The sequence below is a fragment of the Scomber japonicus genome, chromosome 4 (assembly GCF_027409825.1).
Source record: "Scomber japonicus isolate fScoJap1 chromosome 4, fScoJap1.pri, whole genome shotgun sequence".
Classification (NCBI taxonomy): Eukaryota; Metazoa; Chordata; class Actinopteri; order Scombriformes; family Scombridae; genus Scomber; species Scomber japonicus.
Window position 1 is genome coordinate 21,521,832 of NC_070581.1, and position 17,376 is coordinate 21,539,207.

A 17,376-nucleotide genomic window follows, 5' to 3' on the forward strand; every position below is an offset into this window, starting at 1 on the left:
CAAGAAAAAGGAAGTGTTACTCTTTAGCCTGCAAGATAAATGTTCAGAATTCTTCAGGTGTTCTTCCTTCCGACAATGAATAGTGAACACTCACACATACGTGCACAGAGTTGTGTTTCCATCACTTCAGAGGACATTACCTTGAATCTTTTATTTTCTGCTGACTTATCGCAACCATAACCTCACCTTTACCTTAAACCAAGCCTTCACCCCAAAATTTAATGATTTATGATAAGAGGACATGATTTTGTCCCCAAAGTGTGACTTTGTAAACAGATGTTTTTCCTCACAACATGAATAATACAAGCATGTATACATGCATGTGAGCCAAAGGCTAAACATATTCAGGTCCTACAGAGAGATACTTTATCTAGAAAAGGTAAATGTTTATATTTGCAGTGGAAACATGGTTTTATCAAAGGTTTCAAATACCATCTCTTTTCAGAAAAGAAACAAAAAACATTAAAATTTTAATAGCATTGTAGGTATGTGGAGAAGAGTCAGTAATTACAGTCACGTTTTGTATGCCATTAAAAAGTGATTTGATATGTTTCCACCTGGAAAAGGATGGACGGGTAGGACAAAAACATCATAAGAGACTTGATGTGAAAGAAGAAAGTAAAAAGAAAATGACATCACTTTGTTGGAGATGGCTCTTCTCCCACTGCATAGGTTGGAGGACTGACGAAGAAAGAGAGTGGGAGGAAGAACATGTTTTTAAGCTAAGTGTCAGCCCATATATGTTCAATATTTGGCAGCAGAGATGTGCTGTACATGTTAATGTTGTTAAAAACTGACACTTGAATACACTCCTCCTGTATTACTCCATGGTAGCTTTCCTGCAGGTTTTACTGTACAACATGAAACTGTAAATCTATGATCACATTTTATCAGATGGAATTCAAGGTACACCGCACAGTGCAAGTTAAATCATAATCAAGCTCCTGGTGCTCCACAAGAAAGAGAGGGATTTTTAATATGAACATTTGTGGAATGTAATTTTTTGACATATTTAAGAGATAACAACATGAATATGGTGTTTTTCATTTTATGGGAACTTTAAATAACTTTAATTCACTTACAAAAAAAATCTGTCACACAGTATCAGTGTTCGGTGAAGAGACAGCTGCCGTGCTGCTTTTTAAGTGCAAGGTGTTGGTTTGTAGCCACTGTAATAGATCTCACTGTCACAACACAAGAATTGGCTCGAGTGATTCATGTGGACCATAAAGAAACTGATGAGTTTTATTTTATTTCAAGGCAAATATGGCTTGGAATTGCCCATATGATGGGTTGAAACCGTAGTTGAAAATTCTATGTATTTCTATGTAACTTAGATTACACAAAACATTGCATTTACATACAGATGAGTTAACATTTGCATAATGGCTCTCTGGATCACAAGAATTAAACTCAACTGAATGGATTTGATAGCACAGGTGGAGTAACGTCTGCTACCGGAGCTTTGTGCTTCATTCTGTTTTAGTGTGATTAAAAACCAAACAATGTTACAATGCAATTATATTCCAATGCCATAGGTATTACTTTGTTCAGTTACACATAAAGAGTAATCTAATTTAAAGGTTACCCCTGACTGAACATACCGATACACTTTGCGATCAGTGATAAAGAAGTTCGATGCGATGCTGTTCCAGCTCACAAAAGCTCAAATTAACTGTAAAATTAACAACTATAGCAAAACACGAATGAAAACTATAGCAGCCGTAAGAGAACAAGGTGTCAAAAATCTTGCTTCTGGTCTCCATAGCAACAGAGCTGTTGTTCTCATTACTGTTTCCACACTGTGTGTAATCGGGAGGTTTTCCAGAGAGCACCATTCATTGTCCAAATAACAAATGGCACCTTCATGCCCCCAGATAAATGGCAGATGATAATCTACCCAGACACCACAGAAACAACACATTTGTCATACAAGTATACACAACACAAACACACACTGTAGGTGTGTGTGCATGTGTGCCGCAAAGGTGCTGCTCTGTATCTGCAATTATTGTCAGTTGCCACATTTGGAGGGGGCGATGCTGTTTATATCCTTAGCTGGAGTCATGTTTCATGTGATGGTATCTGCACCTGGTAGAGGTTTTTTTGGGTTTTTTTTATCTGCTGATGTCTATGTTAAAGATTGAGCGATAAGAGTGTGACTTAAAAGGTCATAAAAAATGGTTAAGTTGTGGTTACATCTTTAGAGAATTTCTGTGTGTTTAATGTGTGCCGACTTAAATTCCATTTCATTATAAAGTAATAGTTAGATGAGAGGATCAATGCCACTCTCATTCCAATTTGATATGAAGTTACAACCAGGAGACAGTTAGCTTAGCTTAGCACCTTTACAGCTCACTAATTAACGTGTTAAATCTCGTTTGTGTGATCCATACAAGAGCCAAATTGTTACAATGACAGTGTGTGGTCTTGTAAAGAGTTCTGTGTTTCAATTACATTTCTTGGCCTTGTGTAATGGTGTCCTGGAGTCTTGTTGTCACCGTGAGATTGCCAGGCAACCAGTGGTGTGTTTTTGTGCAGATTAAACAAATGATATATAATGTGCTAATAGGTGAGCTTTAGGATTTTTTAACCTTTGGATAAAGACAGGGTAGCTGTTTCCTGCTGCCAGTCTTTATGCTAAGATAACTGTCTCCTGGTGTTGGCATCACGTTTAAACGACAGAAATGACAGTTATGTTGTTTTCTCATCTCTCTGCAAGAAAAATAATAAGAATATTTCCTATAATGTCAAACTACTCTTTAAGGCATGAATCCATTTCACATCAAGGTATGACGCACCCTATAAAATGATAACTTTAACTTGTTTTGTTCATTTTCTGTAACCTTTTTTTTAATAGATGTTTTCTGGCATACATGCCTTTATTTAACAGTAGAGAGACAGGGAATTACGGGAGAGAGAGGGGGGTGTGACATGCAGAAAGGTCCACCGGCCGTAACTCGAACCGGGGTCTGCTGCGTATATGGCATGCGCTCTTAACCACCGGACCACCTGCGCATCTTTCTGTTACCTTTTTAAATCTGTGTTATCAAAGCACGTTTAAAAGACAAAGAAATAATTAAAGCTGCAGAGCAAGAATTTTGTCTCCCCCTCCTGGCCGTAAGAGTAATTACAAAAACACTGTGGACACATGCTTACATCATACATTCTTCCGTAGCTATTTCGATTTTGTTGTGGCTGTAAAACAATGGATAAATTGTTTTGAGCATCACAACTCCCACAAAATGACTCGTTTCACTACCAGAAGTTGATCCATTCAGACCAATAACATTTGGAAAGTCTAGAAGAGCTGCATGATAAAATGAATTCCCATACAAGTTAGCAGAGGGCTAACTGGAAGCTGGCTGGCTGGCTCTGCCAGCGGTAGTCTCTATTGCTCTCTATATTGCACATACTCTGCCCATAGGGCATGCCCAGTGTGCATCACCCGGCCAGTGTGGGAAAGTCAAACCTGACACTAGATTGAAACCTCCATTATACTGTGAAATACAGAGAGATTTATCTGGTTGGATATGCATAATCAGCATTGTGTGAATTTGTTTGGCAAGGGCTTGAATGTAACGGACATTCATTTATATGTCAAAGTTCACTGCAAGTTTACCTTTTATATTTAAACAAGGAGTAGTTATACTATTTGTAGTAGTAGCTATAGTAGATATAGTGGTTTTATGTTGTTTTATGTTTTTCGTTACTTTCTGTTGTCCAGTATATTTATTTGGGTTACAGGCTGATGTCTTATATTGTTGTGAAACTGTCTAAACCATGTTAGAGTACCTTTAATCTTCTGGCGCTTTTCAAGGCATGGATCACTATACTTTCATAATAAATCAAAAGATCAGCTCAGAGTCTCATCAAAGCAATTTTAACACCCTAACAAAATATCTAAGGGTCCTAAAAAATTAAATTTCTTTGTGACTTGTATGTTGAGACTATAGTTTGAGCTCAAATCATGAAACACCTCAGGCCCTTTTGAGTGGACTTTGAAATAGTTCTGCACTGTGCCTGTAAACCCCACTTTTCATTTTGATGACAAGATCATAAGTAGAAATAGCTCCACAAGTATAAAATAGGTATTTTGCTATCCCAAATCCCATTCTCCTTCCTTCTCATCACATATTTCATACCTCACTGGCTCCTGTATTAAAACATAATGTCTTTTGCATTTCATATTTCTTCATTTTATTTCACTGAACAAAGGTAATCTCTGTTGCCATGGTGATTTCAATTACTTTCCAATATTACAAAAGGCAATCCCTCTAAAGAATTGGCAAGGCAGATGTTGTACTGCATTAAGGTTAATTGTTTTTCAACAGTTTAACATTTTTCAGCTGTTTGCAAATATTGTGTTGTACTTTGTTTTTTCAAATATAGCTCATGAAATTCATGATATAATTCCAATGGTGCAATCCTTAAGTTGTGTTGGAACTGTACTGTTAATGAATGTTATGTCAAGCTAAGAAAATGAAATGCCACATTTAGATGGTTCCTCATCTCTGGTGACACCTCTTGCTTATCTGTCTGTTGCTAACCTTCCCTTCCTGTGCTGTGTCATCTCTCTCCCAGCTGGAAGAGCTTCAGTGGCCAGATGGGGAGCAGGAGGTGCCTATCTCTGTGTGCAGCCTGCCCTGCAAGACTGGAGAGAGGAAGAAGAGGGTAAAGGGCATGCCGTGCTGCTGGCACTGTGAACTATGTGATGGCTACCAATACCAGTACGATGAGACTTCCTGCAGATTGTGTGCCTACAACATGAGGCCCAACTCCAACAGAACCGCCTGCCAGCCAATCCCAATTGTCAAGCTGGAGTGGCACTCCCCGTGGGCGATCATTCCCGTCTTCCTGGCTATGCTTGGTATCATCGCCACCATCTTCGTCATGGCAACCTTTGTACGCTACAACGACACGCCCATTGTCCGGGCATCAGGCCGAGAGCTTAGCTACGTGCTGCTAACTGGCATCTTTCTATGTTACATCATCACCTTCCTCATGATTGCCAAGCCTGATGTAGCTGTGTGTGCCTTCAGAAGGATCTTCCTGGGTCTGGGCATGTGCATCAGCTATGCTGCACTGCTCACCAAGACCAACCGTATCTACCGGATCTTCGAGCAAGGCAAGCAGACAGTCACGGCCCCACGCTTCATTAGTCCCACCTCCCAGATCGCCATCACTTCCAGTCTGATCTGCGTGCAGCTTCTGGGCGTGCTGATGTGGTTCGCCGTGGATCCACCAAACACCATCGTCGACTACGATGAGCAGAAAACCATAAACCCCATGTTGGCCCGTGGCGTACTGAAGTGTGACATCACAGACCTACAGATTATCTGCTCATTGGGTTACAGCATCCTGCTGATGGTGACCTGCACCATCTACGCCATCAAGACAAGGGACGTACCAGAAGACTTCAATGAAGCAAAGCCCATTGGCTTCACCATGTACACCACTTGTATAGTCTGGCTGGCCTTTATCCCGATTTTCTTTGGCACAGCCCAATCTGCAGAGAAGGTGAGTCATTTTTCTGTCTCTCTTTCTATCCATTGTTCTTTCTTTGTCTCTGTCACCACCTTTCTCTTTGTCTGTCTCTCTGCCTCCCCTCAAAAATCTCCCTCTTATTCCTTCAGTCCTGTTTTTATCTCGTCCAAACACATGTGCACATGCGTATTTGTACAAAAACAAAAATAAAAACAGAGTATATAGAGAGAGCGCTCACACACACACACTTTGTGACTGTATAAGTTATGGGTTCATTTTCTTTTGATTTCAAATTCATATGGCTCCGATGTGCATGGAAACCCACACTAGGACCACCACAGACAGAAATAAGCATATAAAGGCGGAGGAAGAATTGATGTTAAGCACCAGAATCCTGAAATGCCTGAGGAGTGATATGTATGGGGGTGCCGGCAGCTCCTGATGCCATTATCTTAACTCTCATGCCCAGGGCTCAACATATACTATTATGCCTTATTCTGGAGAGGAAGACAAACAGGTTGAAGAGGTGGAGGAAGAAGAGGATAAGGAACTGGAGGAGGATGAAGGCAGGGAGAAATGGGGGGTAAATAGAAGTTTGATTCAACACATTCCATCTCTTGACAGCTGCGCTCTACTCAACAAAGCATTTGACATTGGGTGCTACTGGAGTTGATTGAGAATATGACATTTTGACCTTCTGTGCTAGTCGTTGCTTATCTGAGCAGCACTGGGTAGAATACAGATACATTCATCTGCTGGACTCATGAGCTATGCATGCTACTTGGCAGGCCGTGTGTACAAGATGGAGTGGAGGGGAAGTTTTCCACTGACAGAATATCGATGCTGACAGGAAAGTGTTACTCCTAACCTTTTGAGAGGCACGCCGTTCAATATCCTTCCTGCTAAGCTACTGCATGAGATGGATCAGATTTTCCTCATCTCAATTTGCTACTGATTTCATAGATGAATTACACCCTCAGCAGCGATTAGGAGTTCATTATGTTACTAGTGGCGACTAGCAAGGCAGTAATGTGTTTATCTTTCCCCTTTATGCAGTCAACTCTTTCTTCACACAAGCTGCTACCTTACACTCACCTCTAGTTCATACCACAGCATCCTGGTGTAATGGCCTGTGTGGGCGCATGTCTGCCTGCTCCCTAGCCACTGCTAGTGAGAAGTGCCTTTGCATGTCTTGGAAACGTTAGTTGCAAAAGCTACAGTGTAGTTAAGACGTAGTGCTATCTTATTCATCATTTCAGCTTACTTAAGGTTTCAGAATGAACACGCATTCGTGACAACATCTGTCAATTTGAAAACTGTACTTACTGGTTCATAAGATATCTGTATGAATATTTCAGTAAAAATGTGCACAAAATACAAAGATAGTGAAAAAATAGTGTCACTAGGTGACAGAGATGTGCAAGGACTACATGGGATCAACAACATATTAGTGTGTTTGACTATATCCTCACTTAATGAATACCTCACCCTATTGTGTTTTTATGTGCGTACACAGGTGGCTAAACACTCAGGCAGATTTAAGTAATCTCTCTGACCATAGGTTGTCCAATATCAAAATATTACAAAAATATGGTGATGATAAGCTGCCAGCTGCCAGTGATAATCTAAAAATTCAAAGGGCTGTTTGACCTTATGTTGTTTTATTGTATTATATTGTAGCAGAAATTGTGACTGCACTGAGTGGTATTTCTTTAACTCAACACAGATAAGATGCCCTTATTTCCACACTTGTGACTCCCCCCTTTCCCTCTGTTTTTCCCATTCAAACTCACGTTATACACATGCTTTATTAAACCAGGTAAAAACTCACTGAGATTAAAATCTCTTTTTCAAGAGAGACCTGGCCAAGAGAGCAGCATAAATACGATAACACCAATAAACACAAATAAAAACAGTCAAATATGACCACACACACTACAAACAAGTGAACACAATATCCAATTTTCGAAAACAATTTCAGTGAAAATTATTATTACTATTTTCTCAATCCTTAAAATTGACTTAAATTCCCCCTTAGTAATCAGCTCTGACAATTTCAGGTCTTTCTGAACATTATTTCAGGAAGAAGGGGAAGTATATTCTGCTCTAACTCTGGGGACCAACATTTGTAGAATATTGTGAGAGTGCAGACCATTTGATTTTGGTTTTTACACATGTAAGTAACAGTTAAAAATGAACCAGCCTATGAAAAAAAATATGTATAAAAGCCAACCAATGTGAAAGTCTGTCTCTACATAAAGAAATGGCCATCTAGCAGCAGCATACAGAGTACAGTGATTTACTCAAGTAGGCAAGGCAAAGCAAAGGCAGCTTTATTGTCATAGCGCATTTCATACTCAATATAAAGCACAGTGGTATGCAGTATGCAGCTTCTTTAGGCATTGGTCAGGTGCAGTCATAAGGCACAGATCACTGTAGTCCATTAAAGGTAAAACATAGCCAAACTCAAGTTCTTCCTGTCTAATTATTCCTAAAAAGAAACTTAATTTAAGTTTCAACTTGGAAACAAGGTTTTCAGTGTGATTTGAATGACAAGTTTGATCAGTAACGATACCTAAATATTTATATGTTGTGACCATTTCAATTTCAACCCCTTGAGCAGTTGAGATGTCAGGAAGATTAAATTTTAACTGCCATTTGAAATATCAGTGTTTGGATTTGTCTGCATTTAACACCAACTCAAGTTGAGTCAAATGAGACTGATCAACATCAAAGGCAGACTGCAGGAATTAAATAGTCTGTACTAATGAAGGAGGTGAGTTATATATACCTGTATTATCTACACAAAAATGGAATGCAGCATTTCATAAATTATTGCAAAGATTACATACATGGAAAGCAAAAGCGGTCCTAGTATTAAACCCTGGTGCATGCCTTTTGATAGAAATGAAGACCAAGAAAACTAGACAAATTGTGTTCTAATAAGTAATTTGAAAACCAGCTAACAGCATGCTCAGATAAAGCCAATATTGTAACATCTATCCACCAAAGTGACATAATCAACTATGTCGAAAGCCTTGGACGAAATAAATAAAAAGAGCTGTCCAACATTTTTTTTTTTTTTTTTTTTTGCAATCCAGTGTCTCGATAATGTTGTTCACCACTTAAACAGCAACGGTTATTGTGCTGTGTTGTTGTTGTTGCGATAGAACACCATTTGTGTCTGAAAATGTAAGTTGTTCTCCTGAACCTTTCAAGTACTTTAAGTAAAACACATCATTTATATCGGTTTGTAGTTATTAACAACTGAGGAATCAATTCCTTTTATCAAATGGAGAACGAGTGAGATGTTCTGCCTCTCAGGGAAGTCATGCAAAAAAGTTAACAAAAGATCACAGAGCATCCCCTCACCTCCTGTGCACCTGCATGTGCTCAGTGAACTACTCCACACACTCAAGTTAATTACTGTGAGAGTCAACAGCATCCAAATTCAGTTGTCCTCATGAATGGGGACCGACTCACTTTTGAAACAAACCTGCCTGCATGTCACTGTTGAAATGACTGACTTTTAATCAGTTCAGAATCAGAAACCACAGAAATATTCAAAATTGGTGTTAACAAAGTCACAAAAACAGTGTTGTTAATTGAGTAAGGAAACTAGCGAATAGATGTACTGATGGGAAGCTGTCATTGAACATGAGAACTCTCTTTTTTGGTAATTTCTTTGACCACAAAACAGACATTTTCTCTACAGTTCAGAAGAGTGGGTTGATGATATAATGAAACATTTTTCCTGAGGCACAGAAACTTTCTAGTAAAACACCCACAAGAGTCAGTCGTGCCTAAAAGAGAAATTCGTGTCATGAAAATGCACACCTAAATACATGTCTGGAAACCACTTAGGCTCTTGTGAGATGCCTTCTGTACCCACATGAACTTCTTCAGAAAAGACTGTGGTGCCAAATGTCAGTAATGACTAACACAAAACTTGCTTTCTCTAGCTTTCAGCAGGTAAAATGAATATTGCAACTTCTAATCCTCTTGTCTCCCTGAAAACAACTGCACTTGATGGGACTTGACATATTTGCAGAGATGTGAAATCTTTTGAAAATAATATGGGAAATTCCCTCGCCTTCCAGTTGTTTTATGAGTGAAACCTTGAGCAGACAGCACCAGAGGCTGACTGCAGGCAAAAAGCTGAAACTGGTCAAGAAAGAAAGGTTGTCGTTTTGAAAATAAATGTTGAACATTCTTCAAGATGAAGAGGATATTGTTTACCACAGTCAAAATAGAAACAATGATGACATATCGTAGTTTTCCTGACAGATGTAGGTTTGATTATTAGATGAGCAAAAATCCAAATACAGAAAATAGCACTTTTTATTTGTAAGTTTTACATTTATAGGACTATAACTTGGGGAACTAATGTAGTTACCAAGGTTATGCTTATATGCTTACATATGATTCCAAAAGTAATAAATTGCTTGAATCTTATATTGACATTTTCTAGTATACTGATTATGTAGTCAGCTTTAAAAGACATATTTTAGGATTTAAAAAAATATTTAAAATGTTTTTCCACAAGAAAGTACATAACTTTAATACAATCCTTAAAAGGACATAAAGAATGAAGAGTGCCTGTTATGCATGCATGCAGTGTTGTATTGTGCAGTACTGCACACACAGCATTGATATTTAAAACTCTCTTTGGGCTGTGGCGCATCTTCCCATGAGGAACATGGAATTCTACTTATGTCCCCTCTAGATGGTGAAATGTTATTTCAGTAATGTCACCCAGTCTTATGAAATACACCATAACAATAGGAACACATCTGCCTAATATTGTAACTGTGCTATAATTTGAAATAAATTGGTAATAAATTAGATTTTACCTGCTGTAAGTAAGTTGAGATATCCTTCATGACAATCAGGTATTTGTCACCCCAGCCAGCGGTACGTAATTGTGTTCAAATACAGGTTTTTATTGCAGTTTGGAATGTTGTGTTGAGCATTACCTTTATGATCTCTTTGGGTTAAGGTAATGCAATCAATGTTTGATTTTATTACAGCTGAAATAATTGCTTCTGACAGAAACATTGGTGTTGCCAAGTGTGTTGCTTTTTTGCAGGGAGTTGCTTTTCCTTGCAGCAAAAAAAGCTGTTGTGAGGACATCAGTCTCTGCAGGAATAGCACATATTCACCTCTGCATCAGTACAAAGTCAATCACAAAATATTACTTCATTTTCATCAAAACATATCTTTAACTAAGCTCACTGTTACCAAACATCTCTTCTTTCATTGACTGACTGACCACCATCTCCCTGTGAATAGGCTCCTAAATATTGGCAAAGATAGGAGTTCTTTCCAAAGTTAATCAAGTCGAGGAAACATCAACAGTGACTTCCTCAGATTGTTCTGACTATTAATAGAATGCTCTAACAAATTCAGGGAAGGTTATGTATATCACAACCTCTTTATCTGCCAATCCCGAAGCCCAGAAGTGGTGACCTTCAGTGCAGAGTCAAAATGTAGAGAAGGCCATCCAAAAAAAGGAAAGTGGTGTTTCAAATATGGAACAGGGCTTTGCAGCACAAAGCCAGACAGAGTTATTCATAACATGAGCTGGGCTAGAAAGTAGGCCACCTAAAACAACAAGAGACATCCAGGTAGTTGAGAGGAGACTACAAATCCCCCAGATCCATTATTGAAGGCATTCTCTAACAGGGCAGAAGAGCATCCTAATTGTCACTTACCAAATAAAGTCCTTATCGCTGTGTGCATTTATAGTACTCAACCATACACAACTAAATTGCCTTTGCAGTAAGTATATCCCTGGTGGGTGTAATTATGAGAATTACCCTCAACAGCTTTTTGTCTAAATGGAAGACATGTCGTTTGTTGTGGCTGGATGTTGGCATTTGTCTTGTCAATGAGATGTAAAATTCCAAAGCAACCGTTTGATTCCTGATGAGGACGTTAATAAATCATTACTGCGGCTATAAATAGAGAGTTGCCAAGCGGTTGTGAAAATGACTTCATGTATTTATTTATGTTAAAGCAACAGGAATTAATTATGGATGTTCTGTGACAAGCTAAACAGTTGAGTGGTGGGTGAGAGGGCTATGTATTTGGGTCAAGCTCATAGAGGCACAATGAGAAACCCTGACTCTGTGATTAGAGGCAGTAAAAAAAAAAGGGTAGGGATTTGGTTTGTGTGTTTACATGTATATGTAGCTGTGTAGCTGTACTAGGGGGAGTGAAAGCCTATATACCTACATGGGTTTTGTGTGTGTGTGTGTGTGTGTGTGTGTGTGTGTGTGTGTGTGTGTGTGTGTGTGTGTGTGTGTGTGTGTGTGTGTGTGTGTGTGTGTGTGTGTGTGTGTGTGTGTGTGTGTGTGTGTGTGTGTGTGTGTGTGTGTGTGTGCGTGCGTGCGTGTGTGCGTGTATGTATGGTTATGGTTGTGTGTGATGAGTATGAGCAAGCACCTAATGCTCACTGTGTCCCTGCTCCTGAAATCAACTCCCCTCCATGGTCAATAAATCAGTTGTGATAGGGTCAGCATTGCAGTGTCTAAGGTATCAGAATCTCATTAAAAGCTTATTCCAGCCGTGTTTAGTTGCTTGCACCAAACTCTGTAGTGTTGCCATGGATACCAGACAGGTTACCAGCTACCAAACAAGGAAACACAGCACAGGGCGGAGAATCTCTCGTGATTATAATTGATGCCATGTGCACTCCTTCACAATGCTTTGATCGGTTACCCCAATATCTAATCATAAACGCTGCAAATTCACATCTCAGACACAACATTTCCGTTCTCCCACAGCTTAGAGTGACACAGAACAGCACCGAGAGCATTGTGATATTCATACAGTTATTAATGCATGGTGTGCCAGCCAGATCACTGCCTCTGATGCTTCTCCACAGAGAAACGAAAGGGGAGGGAGAGAAGGCAGTTGAGTGCATTGGCATGTTGATGATATCAAGCATTGGTGGAGACTGGAAGACTAAAGCATGACTGGCATGTAAATGAATCCGCATGGTATGAAAGAAATGACCATTAGTCTTGCTATTTACAAAGTAAAACTGTATGCAAATAGTGACATTTCTTCCTCTCACTGAAACGATAAGCATTTCGCTGCTCTGCAGATACACTGTGGTACCTAATGTGTTTACAGTTGTATTCTCTCCCCATCCACATTAGCAGCGGTTGACTGAGAGGCAGCATATAAGTGACATCTGATGCTTTCGAGTGCAGTAGATTAGTGAGAAGGCTTTAGTGATCTGCTCTTTAAACAAAAATGTCCCCTCTTGAAGTGATTTTCTTTCCACTAAGACCCTTAAATGAAAGAAGAGGCTCTTGCGTGTACGCTGAATCACCGACTTTTCCCCCTCGTCAAATCACCACCTTATAATGAAGTCACTCTATGAATTCTGTGATAACCCAAATTATAGTGTGATCTGGGTTATGTAAGCTTGCAATTACAACTCGGCAATGTGAAAGGTGTTACGCAAGCTAAGAAAAGGAATATCGTGCAGAAAGCATACAAGAAAATGTACCTGTGTGTGTGTGTGTGTCTCACATGAATGGCAATCTTATGAATGATCTCACCACTTAATGCAGAGAGAGCCTTTCATAGGCTGCACTCCACTGCGTGCAGAGCTGCAGAAAAACAAATGTAGGCCTGCTCTACACTGCAGATGCTGTGTGCTTAGTCCATGCTTAGTCATTTATTGTACCCCAGGAGGAATTTACATTAAAATGGCCCTTGGCTGTGGGGTTTATAATAGGAGGAGGTAGCAGTAGATTGGTATGATGAATGCTTGAGTGGCATCCAAAATGAAAGGAAAGGAGAGGTGACTGCAAAATGTCACGGACAGATCCTCGCCAGACAGTGTAGTCTATCAATCTAGTCAAGAGTCTGAGTGGACAGACCGGTAGAAAGAAGGCCATGCGAGGACATTTTGATAAAGTCATAGTGATGTTTCTGCTATTGTCATTAATACGCTTGAACCATCTTTGACTTGAGTGAGTAGCTGCAGGTCAGGCTTTAATAAATGCTGAATTATGTTATGCTTGATTGCTCCTTTCCCCACAGCGACACATAGCAAATATCCAGACCAGCTATGTGTCCAATAATTATATTAGATTATCAAAAAATAATTTTAACATTGAATTATCAGGAGGTTTTGTATTATATTAGAACATAAAGTAAACATATCTTTTAGTGATGTGGGTCCTTCTGTCAGGAGATTTCTTTACACTCCAGAAATAAAAAAGGACAATGGCCAATGAAGTTTTTTGCTGGATGATCTGATTTTGTTATCAGGCTGTAGTTATTATTCAGTTTTGCCTCATCATTTTTTCTAGAATGACTGTGTAGTAATTGGCCACAGATGATAAGCCATATAGCACTCTTGTCCTTCATTTTTCTTTTCTTTTTCTCTCAAAGGTTTAAATGATACTTCTGACTTATAGAGCTGCCAAATAAAGTTCAAACCTCATACAAAGGAATTGCCCATTTTCTTCATGTTTGCTGCTATTAAAGTTTGTATTAAAAACATGTTTTACCTGTCTGCTCTTCCTCTAGCTGTACATTCAGACAACCACCCTGACCATCTCCATGAACCTCAGTGCCTCAGTAGCACTGGGCATGCTCTATATGCCCAAGGTGTACATCATTATCTTCCACCCTGAGCTGAACGTACAGAAGAGGAAGCGGAGCTTCAAGGCTGTGGTCACAGCTGCTACAATGTCTTCACGTTTGTCCCAGAAGCCCAATGAGAGGCCCAATGGAGAGGCTAAGACTGAGCTGTGTGAGAACCCTGCTGCTGACCCCATGAGTAAGTAACCCAGTGAGAGAATCACAAGCCACATGTGCACCAAGCTTGTTAACGTTTACAGTAGACCACACTTCACAAAAGAAGACTTTTGGTCAAAATGCATTTAGATTTACATATATTATTCAATATGAAAATATACTGATATATTCATGTTATGTAATCTGCTAAATTAAATCTGTGACTGCACGAATACTCATGTTGGTCACATATAAACTGTGATAAATTATATGATGAATCTGTGACACTAACATTGCACAAAGTGAATTTAATATCTGTGCCTTATTAAATATACATATCCATATCCATAGACATACACACACACGTATATATATATCTATCTATATATATATATATATATATATGAATCTTCTTTCTATTCTTTCTTTCTCATATTTCCTTTCTTGTACTAGAAAGTCCCATTCCAGCTATTTAAGTGACTGACTACTTATGTAAAAAGTATATGTCCTATAGAATGGACTCAGTTATCGCTTTCCTTGATAAAGGGTTAGACCTTCAGTCCGAGTGCACAGCAGCATGAGAGAAGATGGGGGAAGAGCTCAGTGAAAAGATTTGAAGAAGCATGGCTTTGTTGTGGGAATGGAAGGAGATAATCTGTCTCTATAGCTGTGTGTTACTCATACCTCCCTTCATCTGAAACAGTAAGCATGATCCTGTTAGCAAAGATAATACCCGGTATTACTACGTGAGTGGGGAAGCCTACGTACTTCTATAGTTAGGTGATATATAGTGTTTCCTTTGAGTGATAAACACCAACACAGACAAAAATGCAAAAGCTGGATTTCAGACTCTTGCAATGGAAGCTCTTTGCTCTTCTCCAGTGAGGAAAAACCCAGAAATGATTGACAGCTCATGCAAATCACACATCACAGGCTCCGAAGGTCTCCTCTCCCACAACGCTTCTAATCACACAGAGCGATCATGGCACCCACAGGTGCGCCAGCCCCTCAACCCCTCTTTGAATTATGCCTATGATATGACAGATTTTCCTGGGAATTTCTCCAAACACCCAACAGTTGTCACACTCATCTGTCATGAGCAGAATGAGCTTGTGTATCTATGTATGTATACAACTGTGTGTGCATCTTTGCATGCCGTTTTCAGTGTGTGTATTAGTGTGTGACTGAATGTGTGAGTTACGCACATATAAGTGAGAAAGCTATTGCAAGTGTATCAGGGGATGGCGAGCATATCTTTGCCAGTCACACATGTGGCTCATCGAGCAAATACATTCTGCATAGAGGGTGAAACCTAAACATCTGTCGCAGCAGCACATCAAAAGTCCCCAAGCAGGGCACACAGTCTCTAGGAGGCCGTCCCAAAAGTGCACCGAGTCATCTGTTCTGTGCGTCTCTCACCTTCTGTCTCTCCTACATGAATGTCTTCTCGCCTCGTCTCCCCTCCCTGCACACTCTCTCCTCCCCTTGCCCTTCTTTTTTAGCAGCAGTGGAAGTGACATTTATTAATGGCGAATTTATGTGCATGACCGCCCCGAAACCTGAACTGTGGCTCCACCATCCCTGGAGACTGTCCGTCAATTCCTGTAACCATCAGAGCGCCAAATACCTCCCTTTCAGAGCCCATCAGCCCTGTACGCAATGACTCAGAATGATTTATAGGATTAAGAACATTAGCAGTTCTGCAGATTTACACTGGTATTGATACAGTGTCATATCTTCATGATTACGCTTCTCTGAGATGTTGAAATGATTCACTGCCTTGTACTATTTTTACTGACTTATTTCTTTTCAGATCAATTTAACAGCAACGTAAACAGCAGAATATTGGATGAGATAAATAATCAGCTGTCGATACTAAGAATTAAGGTGATAGCAGAGGTAGATGTCTCAATCCCAGAATAAATCAATCAATGAACACACATGTACAGACAGTGTGTTGCTCAAAAATGAAGTCTTTCTGAAGACTGTTTATAGTTACCAGCAAAAATCAGTTGTACATTTGCTTATGTTTTATTCATCATACTTGCAGGCCAAGACTACAAAATGCAGCTGTAAAGAAATGGTGCGACTTTAATTGCATAGCCCATGGGAGTTGGTTGCCATAGCAACTTTAAAGCAGCAGAATGAGAATTTATAGCAATGTCTGTGATTAAGGAAAATGTACATCAACCTTCTCTCACTGTACAGAGAAGACCACATACACACAGATACACACATCCTTGTATGCTGTTTATCCTCATGAGCACATTCACATGTCCTCATTCCAGTCTTAACCCTTAAAAATAAACTTAATTCTAAGTGTAACCTTAGCTCTAAACTTCATTCCTGTCCTCTAACAGCTTTTTCAAGAAGTCGTGACGAGCCAGAGTGACCTCAGCTCACAAAAAATGCCCACACTATAAACGTTTTGAAACTCAAACAGCTCTCATAAGGATAGATGTACAGGAGGACACACAAACACACACAGTACCTAGGCACTCAGCCACATTCCGATATGTTTCCATGGCAATCCAGACTGGGATCACATTGCATGCCCTAGCATTTGTTCGGTGCCCACTTGTGTGGTGTTTGTGTTTTTTATCACTAGTTAACATCTGAAAATAGAAACTAAGGCTTTACACGGGGGTATTGTGAGTTGGAAAGATACACTAGGCCAGAAAATATTGCTACTGATTGCACACAGCTGGTGCTAAGAATGCGCAGCACAGTAGGGACAGTTTACCAAAGCAGATGATGTTTATTTGCCTCTGCTTGCGAACTGTAAATTGAAAAGATGTATTTTCTCGTTGTTTCATTTTAAAGTAAATTGTAATTTTGCCTTTTTTTTCCCTCAGGTCAAGCAACTAAGAAAACATATGTGAGTTACAACAACCTCAGGATCTGATCTGCTTGAAAAATGAATGCTGTTTGTCCTTTATCTGTGATTGAAATGGAAGTAGAGGAACACAGAAAGACAGACAATATCAAGAGAGAAAGCGCAGGCATCCCAGCAGCACCTGCAGTACCTATGCACTCCAGGACTGTGGATAGCATCCAACCTTCATCCAGACATGATACATGAGTCCTGACAGAGACTAGCACAGCTGCAGGCCAGTGTGGCTGGGT

The 17,376-nt window shown here is 39.7% G+C and overlaps 1 protein-coding gene across 1 annotated transcript in view; it reads left to right on the forward strand.

The window, feature by feature from the left end:
• Nucleotides 1–17,155, forward strand: part of LOC128356943 (metabotropic glutamate receptor 7) — a 58,934-nt gene extending 41,779 nt beyond the window's left edge. Inside the window, exons 8-10 of the mRNA XM_053317131.1 lie at nt 4,585–5,520; nt 14,041–14,293; nt 17,106–17,155. Of these exons, the coding sequence (XP_053173106.1) occupies nt 4,585–5,520; nt 14,041–14,293; nt 17,106–17,155 (1,239 nt within the window). The remainder of the gene's footprint in view (nt 1–4,584; nt 5,521–14,040; nt 14,294–17,105) is intronic.
• The last annotated feature ends 221 nt before the right edge of the window (nt 17,156–17,376 follow it).